General features: G+C 41.5%; 1 protein-coding gene across 3 annotated transcripts in view; it reads left to right on the forward strand.

Moving 5' to 3' along the window:
• INF2 (inverted formin 2) overlaps positions 1-3,678 on the forward strand; it is a 43,839-nt gene extending 40,161 nt beyond the window's left edge. For 2 of the 3 annotated variants that reach the window (XM_075104059.1, XM_075104060.1), the window contains one exon: positions 1,015-3,678. Coding sequence is in view for 1 of the 3 variants with exons in the window: in XM_075104060.1 (XP_074960161.1) it covers positions 1,015-1,040 (26 nt within the window). In the remaining 2 variants the exon portion in view is untranslated. The remainder of the gene's footprint in view (positions 1-1,014) is intronic. The other variant, XM_075104058.1, reaches the window with a different exon arrangement.
• The last annotated feature ends 15,871 nt before the right edge of the window (positions 3,679-19,549 follow it).

Consider the following 19,549-nt stretch of genomic DNA (forward strand, 5'->3'; position numbering starts at 1 on the left):
CAGAAGCTGACAGTCAAACAGAGGAGGGACAGTACAAATGCCTGGACTTGGGAGATGCTGTTTGTGTTCCCTTGTGTTAGACCCTAGAGAATCACTACAGACAAATGTTCACGTCTGTTCGTGCAACTCCCTTTTTCCTCTCTTGCCATCTTTATGTCCCTTAGAAAGGTTAGGGGAGACAAAAGTCTTGAAAGTACAAGTCCATAAGCAGCCAGGCTTTGGCAATTCCCCCACTCACAAATCTACTTGATTTATTCCCTAGAAAATAAAAGAACAAACCAAACGGGGAGCATATGCCAGTCCTCCAAGACTACAGCCTGGTGAGAAAGGAGGGAAGGGACAGGAGGGGGACACAGCGCTGCCTGCCAGCAGCTGGGATGTGCACATGACACAGTGGGGCGTCAGCCCCCACCTGCAAAGAGACAGCAGGGTTTGAGAGTCCAGGTTTCCCCCCCTCCCTTTTTTTTTTGTTTTGTTTTCCTTTAATTCTAGAGAACCAGATGCTTCACCTCCTCTTCTGCAGACTCTGTGAGCAGTTTTCTAAAGGACTACAAAAATGTAATCTAGTGCTTGTCTTCCTATATGGCCTTTGCCTTCAGGTCTCTCATTAGAAATGGTATTTGCTTTGGGTATGGAGTGAGACAGGCTCTTAAAAATGACAGCGTGCCACCCCATCCTTCTGACGGTCCTGCTAAATCCTCTAGATTTAGTAAGTTCAGCAATTTAATATCTAGAAGTGTATTCCTATATTCTGCTTGGAAAACGCAAGGCTCACGTTGTTGGACTGAACTAGTGCCCAGCTCAAAAGCAAAGTTGCCCAAACTCTTGAACATCAGGATCAGTTCTGGAAGCATGAGTTTTTTAAGTATATAAAGGTTTAGCTCCACCTGTTTTTATGTTATCTGAAACTGGTTTCCTTAGTAGCACCCCAACCATTAGATGCACACACATGCAAAAACATACCGCTTTTGTTATATAGCTGCAAATAATTTGCATTTCCCCCTCCTCCTGCAGGTGTCACAGCAAGGCAGAAGAAATAACAGAGGCCCAGTGAACCGCTCACACATCCCCAGAGTGCTGCCAGCTTCTCAGAAGCCACGTTCTGCATGGCCAAAACACCACCATGGTCACCTCTGCCCCACCAGGATGCACCACTTCCCTCGCACAGCCCTTTGCTCCCCTCCCCAAGACCCAAAGAGCCTCCCCGGACACTTCAGGCCCCTCGGCCCAAGCCTTACGCTGGGGGCCCATGGGGACAGGGACCAGTGCTGCGCCTGGCGGCGTGAAAGGATCAGACCTCTCGCCCGCTGTCCTCAAAGCCAAGTCTTTCAACCTGCTCTTAGGCCAAACTCCTCTTGAAACAGCTGAGTGTGGCCCAAGAAAGGACCGCAGTGTTAGGCCTCAGAAATTTTAAAAATAGCAGTGTCTCAACTAAATTAAGGGTATAAATTAAGCAGTGGCTGTACCATCACAGGTGGAAGCATGTTACTCCCTCTTCTCATTGCCACTGACGATTTCTATTGGACCAGGTCCAAGACCCAGATCCGACAAATGTATTTTTACTTTCAATCATTTAAAGCAAGGGAAATCAGTTACAGGGAAAGTAAAAAAAAAATATATATATACACTTTTAGTGAGCGTATGGCCATATAAACAGTGTCTGGTTCCTACATGATGCTTATGTGCAATTAAGTTGAAGCTCATCAGTAGTCTTCTCACATGCACAGGTGTGTCCATCAACTTTTGGAGAACCAGGACCCCAGTTCCTGTTATTAAGGCACCAGAAAGAGGTTTTCCAGGTTGCTCTATTGGACACACTTTCAGCTCACCCTTTAGTAAATCTCTGGGTCTGAATGCCATTTTCAGCTTCTTGCACTCAAAAGCCTTTGTGTTCAAGCTGCAGAAGGTGTAGATTCATGTTACTTTTGCTTTAAAACTGGGACTGTGCAGTATTGTGTTCTCAAAATTCAGAGCTTTATCTCTCAAGATTTGTAATAACGTTGTATCATAGTTTTGTACATAGCTGTCCATTTAAAACGATCTATGTTTGTTGAATCTGTGGTGTGATAGTGTGCTGAAACATGAATCAAATGGAAGAGCTGGGTATGTTTAAGAACTGTGCCTTTATATGGTAACCCACTGTGGCTAGACTAATGTTCAGGCTAAAGCTTATTTTGCTTTGCTTAATGGGACTTGTAATGTCCATGTAATACTGAAAACTTTGCTGGACTAAGTTAGAAGTTAGAAGTTAAACCAAGAATTAAATCACTGGTTCATTTTAACCAAATCACTGCTATGAGCATTTTGAGAACTGGTTAACAAAAGCAAAGATCAGCTGAGAGCAGATGCACGGGCAGCTTCAGTTCAAGAGACCCAGCAAGAACCACAGCCCTGTTGCAGCTGAAATCCCATTCCCGGCTGGCAGATGCAGGCAGAGCCCCACTGTTTCCTGCAGAACCATATAACCCATCCTGACTTGCAGAACTGTCTCTATCATGTTTACAGGTTTCCCCTTTATCTTCCTCTTTTCCAGTTTCAGAGCACATCACCAAAGCATCAGTTCTTTTACTCCCATTAATCCAGCTTCTCCACGCTCAGATTAGATCCCAGGCTACAAAAAATCTGAGTATCAAACACACTTTCCCAGCAGCTTTGCAACCTCCGTGTTTCCAGCAGCCAGCCTCCTCCTCCCCACCCTGCTGTTTTATCAATAGGAACAACATCATTTTGAGATTCAGGACTTGGGAACAAACAGGTTTCCTGGGTGTTACCTAGGGAACCATACCTGCTGACGCCCCACAGGCTGCTCTCTTCAGATTGTGCAGCATGTGTCCACTTCTCCCTCTGGGTCTTTCAGCTACTCCCATTTCCACCTAGAGAGAGCAGCTCTTTTCACACAGCCAGAGGTTTTATTGCTCTGCATTCTTACCTTGGCCTTCAAAGAAAGGGTGTTTGGCATTATCTTTCCACTGCCCTCAAGAGTTTACAGAGAAATGGGTTATTTTGAGCCACTGCCTGTTCTTTGTTGCATAGTCATCTGTGAAAACTATATTAAATTTTCTGTACAATCACATCCCAGTAAGCAGGCTGAAGCACAGCATTTATAATTTATTACTCCAGAGCAGCTCTGCTTCCACTACAGTGATTATTTAAGAACAGGGGGACAGAATCAGAGCAGGTCAAAGAAAGATGTTCAACTGGGATATGGAGTTTTGCTCCGTTTGTGACCCTGAAATAAAGCTCATGATCCTGAAGATTTTTCAAGGGTTGCAAGGCCAGTTTAACTGCTGGTAAAAAGAACATCACTTGCAGTTACTTCGACAGGTCTGCGGTCATTTAAGCAAACAGTGAGTTTGGCTTCAAAAAAGAATCCTCGCCCTATGTTACAGTGACTGCACAGGGAGTCTAGTATGTAAACAGCCTGTGAACACCACAAGTGTTTCGCTGCCACATAACTGCATATTCCTTAATTAAACATTGGCTATATGATAAAATGAAGCTATGGAAGAAATCCGCAGAAGTCTTTTCCAAGTATTTCACACCAGAATTCAGATACGTTAAATGGGATGGATTTTCAGGGCTTGTTTTGGTTTTTTTTGTTGTTGTGGGTTTGTTGGTTTTTTTTTATTTCAATAATGAAAATATTTCAAAGTTTAGAATAAAGTAAGTACTTGGCAAGTTTCCTTTCTCTTGTGGGGATGGGGAAGGCTTATGATTCACCAGAACACGTCCATCAAAGTCCTGTATTTTCCACATAGTTTATAAAGCACCTGAGCATATCATTGTTGCTTAGTAATAATTATCCATTGTTTTCTCTCAAAGAAACAGAGGTGTATAAATGGAGCTGTATCTATTACACAAGCACCACCACAGTGTTGCACTGCACTTGGAGCAGGGCTGAAATCTCGGTGTCCAAAGTTAGGCCAGTACCTTTCACTTTCAGCGTACTGTTTGGTCCTCTCCTACATTCAGTAGAGCAGAGGGGGCTCAGAAATACCTTCTGGTTAGAAAGAGAGAGGATAAATTGAAATAAAAGAAAAATGCGTGAACCCATTTCAGCAAAATTAACCAGTTTTCATTCTGTCTAAACAAAGCCTGGACCCACAGCTTCCTATTTCTGGTTTTCTGTACACAGTGGTCAACTGAGTACAACATACAAGCTTACCAATACTGAAAGTCACCACTGTACAAATCCTAGCTTGCTCTATGTGGTAATAGTTATTGCCATGAAATATGGGGGAACATGTTGGTCATGGGGTTATGTTCACCCAATGCATCTGAAAGCAAATACAATCATGAACCAACTCCATCACAACCCACATCTTGTTTGGTCACCTGACAATCGAGCTGTGCGCAGGATATGAAAAACAGCTTTGCCAGGTCAAGAAGCTTGACTACGGAGGGTTAAAGATGGGGCAGTGGTAGTGAAGGGACCTTGCTACAATTACTACACTGTGACAATCTTGCAGAATAGCCGTGCTGTTTGCAGGATTTGCAATGGCAACGCAGTCCACAGTAAAGAAAAAGGCTTCCATCTGCTTAGTGTAGAGCAGGTACCAGACCTTAAATACCAGCAGAGAATTCAATCACTGCAAGACAATCAGCATATTCAGCACTATAAGTGTAACTCACTCCTTCATCGGTGCTGTGCTAGCACTTAATTCACATTAGGGACCCTCTAACTCTCTCTTTGCTGTGCTATGAACAACAACTCGGTTCTTTCAAGAACCGAGTGTGACAATTCATACAGAGCTAGGCACTGGTAGGAATTAGCAGGAGTTCTGCTCTTCCCTAATGGAGACTTTAAACAGACTCAGCTTACATTACTCAAAGTCAGAAGGCAAGAATCACTTTGTGACCGTCAGCTCCTATCAAGTTTAGATACACTCCCGACCTGTCAAAGCAGGCTTTTTCTAGGATCAACAGTCTTTGCTGATGACACCTACATTACAGTTGATTTGCCCTGCTCTGGGCATGCAGAGCCTGATGTGTTTGTTTGGTACTCAAGCAGATTCATACAACAAAACCTGCAGTGAGTTTAGTCATGAATTGGTGACAAGTAGTTACTAAATCCATGAGTCAGATGGAGGAAGTCAGAGCTACCACAGAGAGTCTAGGGTTTGCCCGAAGAGGTAGCACAGGCAAAAGGGTAACAGATCTATGATGTCTGCAGTTGAGATCCTTCGAAACCCACAACTCGATTTTGTAATCTAAATGAAAGGGGTTTCTCCCTCCAGGTACTTTTTAACTGCTGTACTTCACTTGCAGAGGTCTAGAGGACAGAGGAGAGACCCTGACCTCCACAAGGCAAGTTCTGTGCCCCATACAGCTGCCTGCAGAGGTCTGGGTGCAGACCACAGCGTAACTGCATATAGATCAAATGACAGCCAACACGGTAATCTCTTCCAAACCACGACCCATCTCAAACCTAGCAAACATCCAAAGATTAAAGTTATTCTATCCTGTCACTAATACCTTCAGCTATACAAGCCCAAATGAAAGTAATTGCTGAAATTCCTTTGCATTTTGAAGAGTTCATCCCTACTCTCTACAAAGCCCTCAGTCAGTCCTACAACGCACCCTCTCCCAGTCTCCTACCTTTCACAGCCCATCCCCATACTCTACATACACCTTCGCACAGTGCCTTGGTCGAACTGCCTCACCACAATTCTGCAGGGCACAAAGGCCAGTGAAGGGGCCTTAGCAGCTGTTGCCCTGAACATCTGCCACCCACAGCTGCTGCTGGTCCAGGCTGCATCTGCAACAGATCCCAAGGCTCATGCCTTTCCACCAGCTGCCAAAAAGTACAGCCAGTTCCCCAAGAAGGCTTTTTTGTTAACTCCATCACTAGGATCAAGCCCTCAGGCATTAAGCACACGCTCAAGCCAGCAACAGAGGTAGTAACAGAGTGAAAACCAAGCACTTTGTTTCCAACTGCTTACAGCTTTTTGATATGAGGAAACAGAGGCACAGCAGTAGCTAGATCTTAATAAGGGAGAGGTGGGTTACTTGCTAGATTGCAAAGACTGCCAGAGCACAGAAATTAAATGCCAGGGACTTGGCCTACTGGGACCACTCATTTTCTGCTGCTGGCTTCCTGAGCAGCTGCGGGCAAGCCATTTCTCTGTGCCTCAGTTTCCACATCTGTAAAATGGGGGCAATGTTATCCTTTAAAACACTTTGAAAACTTGCTGAAAAATACCACAAAAGAAATACTGTTAGGAATAAGCGAAAAAAAAATATTCCTGTTTTCTTTTCTGACATCTTAACACATGTTTGCAGCCATATTAGAGTCAAAGCCAAAGGAAAAGGGTAACTTTCAAAGAACTACTCTTCCCCTAACACCCCTCTCTGAACCCAGAATGCAGAAAATCCTTGGAAACACCTGGGAACGTATCTGAAAGGAAGGGGATAATTCTTATAGCAACAAGATTCCTTATACAAGAAAGGATTAAGATCTCTAACTACTTCTACATCTTATTTTTATGCTTGTAAGAATCATAAATATCAAGAATAAATTACACCTATCAAAAAGTCAACAGTGAAGAATATCACAGTGGAAGCCTATTAATGCAAGCAGGTCCCTGAACTGAAACCATAGCAAGTGTAACCCATTGGGAGGTAACAAACAATAGCTTTGTACTAGCAGGGACCACCTGCCTGCATAGCCAAGTGACTAACCCTCTCCCGGGCTGGGTTATACATCCTGAGCTCCCTTCCAGCCATTTGGTAAGCAGTACATCTTACCCTCAAACATACCTAGTATTGCAGATATTGACTCTTGTGCTTACACTTTTGATTGTTACCTTGAAAGTGTCTGGGGACACAGGTTTTAACCAACTTCAACCCTCCTCCCTCCCCCCTTAAAATCTCCCAACCTTTGGCAATAGCACACAAGGAGAAATACCATGTTTTCTGAAGCATTCATTGAAATTCTTGATTCGAGCATAATAATGACCAATAAATGAACTTGCAGCTACAAAGAAAAATCAAGTTTTACAAAATAACATAGCCCCGTATCAGCCCACTGGCAACATTAGAAATAAAAAAATGAGAGTACTTACATGGCCCAAGACAGAGAGGTAAGATGTTTTTTGGATCTAACTTAAAATCTAAACCCTATGCCATCAAAACACAACTTATCTTTCCAGGGTAATGAGAAGAGTGCCTATTTTTAAGCATATCAGTAAGCAGATAAAAACAAAAGCCTGTATTATGGCAGCCCTCAAACATCAGCACTTTTTCCAAGGTAGAGTAGCAGAGCTCTGAAAACAGCTTCAATTAATTGCAAATTAATTGATTTCAGCTGGATATCAGAGTTGGGCTGGCGTATTGAGTCAATCCCTGTTCCCTGCCCTGCCTAAATGGTGCCAGGCCATTACTGAGCTTTTGGACCTTTCTGCAGTATGCTAGTCCTTGTCTGGTTGCATTGAGATGTGTGTGTGTATATATGTATCTAGTCACCAGAGATGGATTTTTGCACTTTCTAAGGAGAAATTTCACACTGATATTTTTGTAAAACATACCCACAAGCTCATTTGAACAGTATCAGCAATATAAGTTACAGCTGCCTTGAAGTTATACTAAAGCTTTAATCTTCCGAAGAGCAGGGATTTCTCTACACAGCCTCAAAAGTATAATCTTTGAAGGTACGCTATTGTAAGCCTATTTATCATTCAAAATGTATTAGCTGTTTCTTGTGTAGTATTCCTTGTTTATCAGGACTTTTAAAAACAAGACTTTCCTTTATACAAACCCTGTAGCAAGTTAGATGAGCGCTCTGACTAAAAAAAAAAACCACAACAGATCTTCCTAATTAATAGTATTTTACTGATTCCTCCCATGGCTTAATTAAAAAAAACAAGCAGCAGAATTTTAACGTTATTTCTAATATGATTTTTTTAAAATCAGCTTATTTTGCTCCTAATATTTCTAGCAGAAAGTGGTTTATTTCTCATTAGCCTTTTTCATAGTGCTGAATCCCCACTGAATCCCTCACTTGTCCTGCTAGGGTAATTACAGACATCTGTGCAAGTTTAGCACAAAGACTGTGAAGTCCAAAAAGGGATACATTAAGTTGTTTACATAAATTAATCGTAAGATGCTTTACCTTTGGGAACGTGTTGGTGCTTATTTGTGCAAAAAAATATTAAGGAAACCAACAACATATTAATTAAAGTAAAGAGCAAATACAGTTAATACTCATTTTCTATTATAGGCCTTTGGCTTAGCTATTTTAACTGTTTCCCTTCTGTATGTAAATCAAGTGTTATTTTCTGGTCAATTTAACATTTAATATTTTTAATGTAAATAATTTCTTACTAAATTAAGATTAAAAACAAAAGTTTCATTGCTTTATCTTGCCTTGGATCCGCTGGTTAACAATTTTATTGAGGCTGTTGTAAGAGCTGGACACTATAGAATCATAGAATTTAGGTTGGAAAAGACCTTTAAGTTCATCAAGTCCAACCACTAACCTGGCAGTGCAAATCCATCACTAAACCATGTCCCTAAGCACTACATCTACATGTCTTTTAAATACCTCCAGGCATGGTGACTCAACCACCATCCTGGGCAGCCTGTTCCAATGTTTGACAACTCTTTTGGTAAAGAAATTTTTCCTAATATCCCATCTAAACACCCTCAGTGCAACTTGAAGCCATTTCCTCTCATCGCATCACTTGTTACTTGGGAAAAGAGACCGACATCAGCCTTGCTACTATCTTCTTTCAGGTAGTTGTAGTATGAACTGCTACGTTTCACAGACACACTGTTTAGAGGTGTGCTATGGACTAGAGAGGCATCAATTGTAGATTTTAATGCAGCTCCCTTAAAGTGTTTTGGCTGTGTAAGTCATTACTTAAAATTGCTGCCTCAGGGGGAAAATGGTCATTCATAAGTATTAATCTAGTCCTTTAGGAACATAAACACAGTGTATATACCAAATAAGTCTGATCCTGCACTAAACAAAAATGAAAGTACCCATCCAGTTAACTCCATTAAAGCTACTCATCCTAATAAATTACGTTTTGTTAGACTTGTGTAAGGGCTGGGATGATGGGGGCCTTTTTTTTTTGTTTACATGCATTCCATAAAAAGGCTGCATCTACTGTGTCATTTCTGGAGCACTGATAGTTTGCTTAGTGCTCCTCATTTAGTATGTGGTGTTTCTACTGGTGCTGATAGACATTGTTATGCAAGTTAACTAAGGGGAGAAATCACAAAGCAGCTACAGCCACTGAGATTAAGTGTCCCAGGACACTATTCATCCACAAGAGATACAAGTGTTTGCATAAGAAAGGTTCGCTCAGTCAAGCAAACAAAGCCAGGTCCTGGGCCAGCACATACCTCTGCTGACTTTGGTAGGTCCCCTTCCTTGTTTAAAATTGGGCATGTGTACAAGATAGGGATATCCGCATAGTCTTTTGCGAGAGGCTCTGAGAGAAACTGTATAGTCTCAGGGCAGATGTAAAGATTCATCCTAGATGAAAATTTGGTTAAGGACAAAGGAAGACCATCTTATTCACTTTAATGCTTACCAGTGGTCACAGATCCATAAGCAGCTCAACATGAGTCCTCCTCAGCTGTAGCTTATTTAATTTATTAGGCCACTTGAGAGTTTCTCTAAAAATCCCCACCCCTCTGCACTCAAGTTAAGCTGTGGTAACAGGGTTTCTCAGGAACAAGTGGCTGTGTCCCTGCTGTCTGAGAAATCCCCTGCATAGAGCGCCTATAGAAACTTCTATAGGAGGCACTAGTTTACCCCTTCTAAAAGAAAAATACCATAGAATGGCTGAACAACAAGGGGAAGAGAGTAACCAGGTAGAGATTTATAATGCTGATAGCATTTACTTTTCTTCTTTTTCTTTGTCACAAGAAGGTATAAGAAGCAAGACAAGTCAGAAAGGAGCCTTATGGCCAGCAGTACTGCTTTGTTTCTGACTCACACTGCTGAAACCACTGTGAAATGTCACTTGTAAAGCAGATAGAAATGTTTCTGCCATTCATCTTAATGGGAAGGTCACTGATGTTTCTGTTTCTCTATGGGAGTTAGCAGTAGCCAGCAGTTGTGGGGAAATCTCCTAACCCATGCACCTCCTCATTGTCTTGTAGAGCAGGAAAATGGGACCAGTGCAAGCCATGGAGAACCTGCTATCAAGCATGCAGTGCCCAAATCACCACAAAAGAGTGTCCAGAAGATCTGTTGAAAAGGTAAACAAATGCATTCAAGTTGATATGGACTTGGAAGAGGAGAACCCCAGTGCAGACCTGAGCCTTTCTCCAACAACTGGCCTTTCCAGGAAGCCACTGCAATCTCCAGGGAACATGTTACCTTCCCAGCAAGGCGTCTCCTCATCCTCCCAAGGACAGTCTGCCATGTCGGCTCTGCTACCACTGCTGCCAGCCCCTCCACCCCTACCTCCTGGGCATAAGGTGCCTCCTTTACCCCTTCCCGTGCCTGGCATAAATGCCCTGTCGCTCCCACCTCCCCAGCCATGCAGTAATCCTGAGTGCAATCATCTAACTTGTGGATGTGGGGGGCAGTCCCAGCCTAAGAAGACACCAACATTGAGGATGAAGGTGTTTCACTGGCAGAAGCTCCCCTCTGATGTGGTGAGACGTACGTGCTTGTTTGTAACACTGGGATGATCAGTTTGTTTACTTTACATCCAGACAAAAATACTCATTTTGGGGGTCTAGGCTTTAACTCAATAAGTCGGGTCATACGGGTGATCCCATTGCTCGCTCTAAGTCCTACAAAAATTTAGTAATCAATCATAAATAAATATGTAAAGCCAGGCCTTTGCCGATAAACGGAGGAAATCGTAGTTTGTGAAAAGCACTGAACTGAGGCTCTGGGGCTGCTAAAATTATCTTCTCTTAACCTCTCAGCCTCTATTTGTTACTTGTTAAAGCGATGTTGTGAGTCTGCACTAATTAAGATTTGCAAAATGCTCTGAGTGTGCCGAGTGGAAAGATCTGTTGAACAGTCATGCCCTGTGGTTCTTCCTAATGAGCTCGTGGCACATCACTGGCGTCTTCTCAGCTGAAGCTTTTACGTTTTTGTTTTCCTTGCACAGCCAGAAGATACATCAGCCAAGATCCAAGGCTGAAAACTCTTGTCAACAGGGCTGGGGAACATGTACCCTCAGGGTAGGACGTGGCCTCCATTTCATACTGACCACAGCCACGTGATTTGCGTGGGGTTTTTCACCCACATAAAATAAAACTAAGGTCTGTGGTTAACACGTGATCTGCCAAAAGGGTTTGCAAGGCCTGTTCAATCTTTAGCAAGGAGGCTGTGAACATGTTTCCATTTATGCTGCAGCTTTTAATACTCAGTTCACACAACACAGATCTCACAGTTGTTCTCCATTGTGCTTCTCACTAAGAAAGGGGGACATCAGAGGGTGAGAACTTGCTGCTATGATAAAATACATAAACATGCATGTAAAAAAACTGTTGGAGCCATAGTCCCCTTTCTTGGGCAGAGATACAAATTCAAATTCAGCACCGGTGTCTTTAGTGCCACTGTTGCTATCTCTCCTAAAGAAAAAGGAGGTGAGATCCTTTGTTAAAAACTCCAGTGTTGTAGACAAATTCATGTTTTGAAGGGCCATGTGCTATTTGGATGGCTCCTGATGATTCTGGTAATTATGCTGAGCTTGGGAGTCCTTATCTCTTGCAAAGAGAGGTTTGCCTAATTGGATGCAACATCTCCTGTTTGGGTACCAAAATTCTGTGTTATGTAGCCCGTCAGCAACAGCAAAAAGAATTTGGAGCAGCCCATTAAGTTCATCTGTTGCCTTCAGTTCAGTGAATCAAATGTGGTGGTAGTTTTTCAGGTTTAATTAGCCTTCAAACCTTTGTGATACTGTCTGTGGGAGCTGCCACTCTTAAATAATTAACATTTGTCCAGGACTAATGAGCATTTTATTTCATTCATCCTCTAAAGCTTTTTCCCTTCCACAAACCACACTGCCTTGAAAGTGCTCCTCTACCTCTGTGGTCCATCTTGAAGCATCGTTCTCTTCCAGAAAGCCGCTCCATGTGGGCTGTGATGCCAAGCAGCAGCAAGGAGCTTGTAGAGCCTGACTACGCAAGCTTGGAGCTGCTTTTCTCTGTCCCACCAGCAGCACCTACAGAGAAAACAGGGCCAAAAATAAAGAAATCGAAAGAGGTACTTCAACTGCTTTCTCTTTGTAGAGCCTAGCAAAATTCTGGGAAGTGAACATCTTATTCACTCTTTATTGTTGTTAATCATTTATAATATTAAAGTTTGAAATATTTTTATATCCATTGCCTAAGATTACCTAAAAAACAGCATAGGAGACATTCAGAATTAAACATGTTGAAGTAACTCTGCTGAGTCACAGGTCTTCATCTGAGAGAGGGAGGACATGGGAATTTCAGAATTAATTCTTATAAATTGGAATACTCTAGACAAATAATTCCCTTCTCTATGTCTTTGCCTCTTTATCTTTCTAAAATAGATCTAATGACCTGTACTGTTGTAAATTGCTCTGTTTTATCAATGAAGATTGTTGATAATGATACTACCAGAGAAGAATTAATCTCATCCAACAAATGAACAAAAGCTCTAAAATTTCTGTCAAAATCAAGGTAGATGTATTTCTAGCTGACTGCTTTTTTTCTTTTCACAGATCACATTCATAGGTCCAAAGAAAAGCCTCCTTCTGAGTATATTTCTGAAGCAATTTAAGTGGTAAGGTTTGGAAACTACCATCTGAATGACTTATTTGATGTGTCTATGCGCTTAATCCGACATTAAACAAAATAAATTTAGGATAAATACTTTACAGCCACTGTCTTTCTTTAGCAAGGAGTAAATTTATTTTTTTAAAAAAATTAATGAGATGTGGCAGTCTCTTTCCACAAAACTAATATCATGTCTCAAACTGGTATTAAACCTAAAAGGGACCATTAATTCCTGAAGAGAGAGTATTCATAAATAACAGCAAAATCATGTGGAAACATATTTTTTTCTTTAGTATTATTGACATAAATATCAACTGCTGGCAGCAACCATTAGTGAAGATTCAAGTTGGTTGGAAGTTTCAAGTTCCTTAATTGATTTTAAAAAGACATCTCCAGGGGTTCAGATCCAAAGTCGTATATAGTTTTTATTTGCCATTTTTCTATAAATAGGAAACAGTTTATATAATTAAAAAAATATGGAAATTTACCAAATAAGAGTCCTTACGGGGTGGGGGGGAGCAAAAGAAAGGAATATGTACCAGTTTTTGCAAAATATCTTCACTTTTAGATTAGATATTGCTGGATGAAGACAGATTTTTTTGCTCTTTTCCTACCCATTGTGCGATGGCCCATGTTACAAGGGCTTCAAAAAGAAACTCAGCCTAGAAGTTCCTTTGTGTTAAGAATAAATCAGAATCAGTCAGAGGGATTATTTTATTTTATTTTATTTTATTTTATTTTATTTTATTTTATTCTTTTTCCATTGCAAACCGCTTCTCAGTGGGGAAGAGTTGCACATAGTCTAATCTAGTTGCTATTTCCGCTCTCTGCTTGTCTCCCTGGGCAGCACTTAAGATCCCCCAAGAGCAGTAGTGACCATGGGATCAAAGAGTTGAGCCTGGCTTGCACTCAGGAGGGATGAGGCTGCTTTGCTGCCAGGTGCTGTCTCTGTTAGAGCTGATGGCTGCAGGGAGCTGAGCTCTCCAGAGCCCAAACCAGAGCAGTCTGGACTAATCTCAAAGACATGTTGTCTGCCAAAGTTTCAGGCAAGGATTTTGGGTAAAACCTCCTGGGATCTTTATAAATACCTCTCAGCAGGAAAAGAACTGTTGGTTTTAACCTTGGCTTTGCTGCAAGTGGAGAAATTCAAAAGTAAATCTCTTCTCAGTGACACTGGACACCCACAGTAAAGTGAGAGCCTTCAGTGTTTGTTGTGTAAAGATGAACAAAGCCCAGAAAGCACATCTAAATGATGAGGAATATCGCTTTAGGCTTAAAACATCCTTTGCTTTTTCATATCTACACTGCACTTCTGAGGACTAAGATCCAAAATGTAATGGGAGGCAAGAACAGTAAGAATTACTTCATTCATTCCTACAGTGCCAGCTGAGAGATTGGGGTCTCTTCTGTTTGATGTGTTACTCCTCCCTATGCCATTGCTCCACAGCACTTCTCTCTTTCCTACAGCTCCAGTGAAGAGATTGCTGCCATGATTCAGGACGGGGACAGATCCAAGTTGGATGCTGAGACACTGAAGCAACTACTTAAACTGCTGCCTGAAGACCATGAGGTATCTGTTAAGTGTGTTATTCTGATAGAGTTCAGTGTGCTTTGTGCTCAGCTTGAAATACTTGCACTGCCAAAGCAAGAAGCTATGACCAGATCCCACACCCTCTTGCACCGTCTCAGTCAATAACCATCCAAGGTAGAGTGGTGGGAAGTCTTCCCCGGCAACAGTCTGGCCTCTTCATGCACAGGTTAGGCAACAGAATGTTGGGAGACTCAGCACAGGTGTAGGCCAAGTGTTGCTATCTATTCCTGTTATTTTAATCAGATGGATGAGGTACATTAGCATTTGTGGACTTGGGTGAATAAAGAGCCTTTCAGAGCAGGCTTCAATGAGGAGAAAGGACTCATCTTTTTAAAGGGGTTGCTAGGCTTAGATGCCTGTGGATCAGGGATTCATTGTACAAGGTGCTGTACAAATGCAGAGGACCTTCCAGTCAAGACAAAACTTACGTGTTTGCCCTTGCAAACCAGTTCATCTACGCAACTTACTGTTCACCTGCCTCCATCCCATTGCCTGTGCACACAGAAAGTTCAGAAAAGACAGCTTCATGCCTCTAAGAAGCGATGGGCACCAGAAATAGTTATGCAGTTAATTTACTGTTTTATTTCCTGTTAGATAAATGGCCTGAAATCTTGCAAAGAAGAAAAATCAGAACTAGCAAGTGTAGATCAGTTTTATATCCATCTCTTGGAAGTTCCTAGGTAAGCAAAATTTTCTTTGTCTTCAACCCATAAGCGTGGTTCTTGTAAGATTTGTCCATAAGAATTAAGGCCTCTGTTTCCTGTGCTAGAGGGATCTTCCTGACATTCGGCCTTCAGGAAAAATCATCAGACTGCTATTTGTAGGGCTGGTTTGAGAAACTTTTCCTTCCCAGAGGCCAAACAGGCCTTCTGACACCTTTGGCAAACCACAGTTGAATTAACCTCGGTATTAATAAGTTAATGAGAAAACACTTGACTGCTTTACAGCTACTGTCTGTATGGCATGAAGTTGCAGACTGAATCCTGCCACCAGGCTGCTGATTCATTCCACCCCTGGTTTAGAGACTCCCGTCTAACAAAGAGAGCCCACAAACCCATAAGTGACTCACAGCAGTGTCTGTGCTTTCACCACCACCCTCATTTTTACCAAGTCAGATGAGACACACACAGAGAAAACTTTATGCTGTTCATAAAAACATGGTGATACATCGTAATTCACAGGAATAGTCCTCTGTAAATCTGATAGTTGCCATGCCAGAGCCAGAGACACATTTTTGAAAATGTCATGGTGAAAATGTGGCTTTTCATTTTCTCTGACATATAGCTAGCTTTAAAAATACTTTAGAAAATGTTTTTGTGGCTCTTCCACAACATTAATCCATGGTGAAACATAAATATCATTAAAGGACATCACTGCAAAAGTATTTTGAATTTCTGTTTGGGAAGTTAAAAGGAAGAACAAAAATCCTGGCTAATGCTGCCCAGGAATTGTTAAAAATTACAGCCTCATTATGCTAGGAAGTCACTGCCAGATGTCAGTGCAACATTGCTTTCTGAAAGAGGAGATGATAATTGTTTCTAGGACATCTTTGGAAATATCTAAGTGTTTGATTTATTTATAATCCAGCTCTTGTGTCAGAGCATTAGAGAACATAACAATGCTGGTACTGTGCTTTGCCTAAAATGGGTGATTGTCTCACTGAACACAAGTCAATTAATCAGGCCTGTGTGTTTTTGTGGTGTTTGTTGGATTTTTTTTTTTTTTTCCCCACTGATCTCTTTTAGCTACCAGTTGCGGATTGAATGTATGCTGATTTGTGAGGAAACAAAACTTCTGCTGGAGTGTCTGTGGCCAAAAGCACAAGCCATCAGGACAGCCTGTGAAAGTAAGTACATCAGTGCTGTGCCTATGCCCAGTGCTCAGGCATAGGAAGCTCCTCTTCTACTTGAATAGCATCAGTGGTAGCATATGCTACAATCTAATCAAAATTAACCTTTTGAATGCTGAACATGTAGCAAATGTCAAAATGATTCCTGCTTCTAGAATTCGTTCTGCAGAATTGCAATTTGTGGTGCCCTGGTCTGAAGTGGACCTTCTGTCGACACGAGTAACACAAACCACTCTCCTATCAGTGGTGCTGTAAAGAAGGAAATTTCCATTATGTCAGTGCCAGACCCTCTCTGAGTATAGGTTAATTCTTTGTGTGCAGCAGAGATTTTTGTGCATAACAATGAATTGGTTCCAGTTTTCCCTGTAGTGCACACTGGTTACAGTCCAGCTTAGCTCTGCAGTGGAACAGGCCACAGTGACATAAAAAAAATTTGGTTTGGCTTCCAAAGTCGGTGTCCCAGAGGGTGTTCACTAGTGTTTCAGGAACCCCCTCCACACAAAATTAGCCCTGGTTTTAGTTCTTCTTGAAGTTGCTCTTGGATTCTACCTTCAGTTCAATAGTTTTAGGGAGTCACTGACCTCCTGTTGAACAGCTGAACTGCAAAACTTTTGTTTATGTTTGCACACAAAACTTGGCTCTACCTGGCCATCTGATGTCACTGCTATAGTTAGTCTTTGCTGTGTTGCAGTCAACAGCTGTTTGCAGTCCCACCCTATCGTCCCTGTCTCCCCTCCATCCCATTGCGTGGGTCAGCGTTTCCGTTCTAGTTCTGCCAAAAACTTTAATCTTACCCCAAATTCTGCTAAAATGCACGGCTTCTTGTTATCACTCTCACTAACAATGATAATGAGGCAAAAAGCCCTTTGCTTTTCTTAACCTAGAATAGTACGTGCTGGAAATGGGGGCTGTAGACTTTCACAAGTTTATACACTTTCTTATATGTGGTTCTCCCTCATAAGCAGCTGCAGGGATGACACGTCAATACTCCAAACTTGATGGGAAAACTAGTTTTCCTTCTATGTGTAGAGAAGAGACCACAATAGAAGCTTACTCATTCCACTTCCATTCATCTGATTTATTTCCTAGCGGTATATTTCCAAATACGTTAACAATGGCTTGACATAATCTTGGATGAGAATTTTGCTACCCCCACTGTCAAACCAAAGGAAAATCCTATTTCAGATAATTTAATTTTATTTATTGAAAAATGTGTCTCTCTCTATTCTTCAGCACTTCTTACCAGTCACCGACTGCCACTTTTCTGCCAATTGATTCTTAAAGTTGGAAACTTTCTGAACTACGTAAGTAAACTGATTTCTTTAATTGTTGTATTTCTAAAGATAACAGAAAGTACAAATGCAAGACTTGGAAACTGAAGGAAGAAACTTTTTTCTGTATCTTCTAGGGGCATCACACTGGAGATGCTGGAGGTTTTAAAATTAGTGCCTTGCTCAGACTAACAGAAACAAAAGCAAACCAAAGCCATATTACTCTGCTTCACCATATTTTGGAGGTACAACAAAACTGTGAAATTATTCTTGCATGCATTATTCTCAAATATTAATTCCCCAGAAACTAAGGGGCTTTGACCTCCGTAGCACCCTGCCGTAGGTATCCAGAGGTTGAGCCTCTGTGCCTGAAATATGATGGAAAACATTTCCACCACTCTCTGTGCAGACAGGATCAAATCCATGTGCACTAATGTTTAGAGAGTTAATACTGCCTCTCCTTTCTCAAGTTTGCTCAACGTGTCTGCTTGCTGCTTTCTTTCTCTTCTTCTCCAACTGCTTTCTCGTGTTGACATGTCTCCCAAATGCGTCTGTCAAATGAAATTCATTTTCGTGGTATGAAGACAAAACCTCAGGTCAGCTTGCGCGCTGTGGCAGCATGTGGGATGTAAGCCCAGTTACAAGAGCCTTTTGTTTTCTTTTTAACTCCCTGTGGGTGCCAACATGAGAAAAAGAATGAACAAGACTAAATTTACCCCTACGCTTATAAGAATGAAAACTGAAGTGTTAATTTTTCAGTCCTGATGTTGTACAGCTGAAAAGCTTTCATACTTTTTGACTGACACTGCAGGGTAACCATTTTTCACTTCAATTTTAGGAGGTTGAAGAAAATTACACAGATCTGCTGCAGCTTCCCAGAGATCTTGACTTTGCTTCCAAGGCAGCAGGGTAGGACATTATTGTTTGGTTTTGTCACATATGAATTGCCAACCTTTTTAAAGCCAACAAGGAGCTGAGTCATTTTATGGTGGTGTAATAAGCTCACAGGATTTCTCTGGCGTGGGAGAGAGGGGTTCCCTTCTAACACTGAGATTTATAAATCAACCTGGTTAAGAATTTTTACATGGAGCTCAGCAGGATTTTTCATCTGGATGCTCCAGTACTACCTTAGAAGTAAAACTGTGTAAATAGTGAACTCCCCCATTTTCAAGGACTGAGCTGTTCTTCCACGTATTACAATAGAAACATATCTTCCCTGAATTATTCATGTGCAAGCCCACCAGGAGGTACATGTGCAGAGCTGGTGTATGGAGGGAATGACTGGGGTGATTTACTGGCCATTGGGGGACCTCAGGAGTCCCTGAGTATCAGCACAAGTTTCTAATATATGTAGGTAGATAGAAAAAAACTGTTTCTGCAGAGTTTCCCCCATGTGCCTGAAAGCTTCATGAGTCTAGCACCAGCTCTTTCTGTTTAGCTCAGAAAAATCACATGGAGATATGTTAAATTACACTAATCAGAATCCACATTTATAGCACCAGAATTAACATTTTTAAAATCCTGTTATGAATTCATAGGCACCTTGCAGTGTTTTATGTTTCCTTCTAACTAGAAGCAGGGGTAACTTTTAAATCTGGAGATGGACTGACATTTGTTAAGTAGCTGCTAAATGATTTTTTAAAGTATTTTTATTCAGTAATGCAACAGAAAATATTGTGGTCTTTGTGAGTTATCTGTGCAGAATTTACACTGGATGTTGATTCAAAACATTAATTTCTTTTTGGGTTGTGTCATAATAGAGGTACTTTTGTTACCTGAAACTAAACCTTGCTGGTCAATCATATAAATGTGCTCTTTTTTATAAAGCAGTTGCCCTCTAGTTTAGTCAAACTCTAAAACTTACAAAATTGATTTGCTAATCAACTTGCGGAGAACAGTTTACAATGCAAATCCTCAAGGGACTCTTCTAATGCTGCTCACATCTGGATGCACTGTGAAACTCCATGTCAGGCTTTGCTGATCCAGTATTTTTTGTCTGGCACAAAGAGTAGGTCAGCACCATAGAAGATGTTGGTTTGGCAGTGTAACGCATTTGGGTCTCCACATGAGCTAAACAAACTCCAAGAGGATACAGTTTTGGACTCTAAATAGATTAGG

The sequence above is a fragment of the Phalacrocorax aristotelis genome, chromosome 9 (genome assembly GCF_949628215.1).
Source record: "Phalacrocorax aristotelis chromosome 9, bGulAri2.1, whole genome shotgun sequence".
In the NCBI taxonomy this organism is placed as follows: Eukaryota; Metazoa; Chordata; class Aves; order Suliformes; family Phalacrocoracidae; genus Phalacrocorax; species Phalacrocorax aristotelis.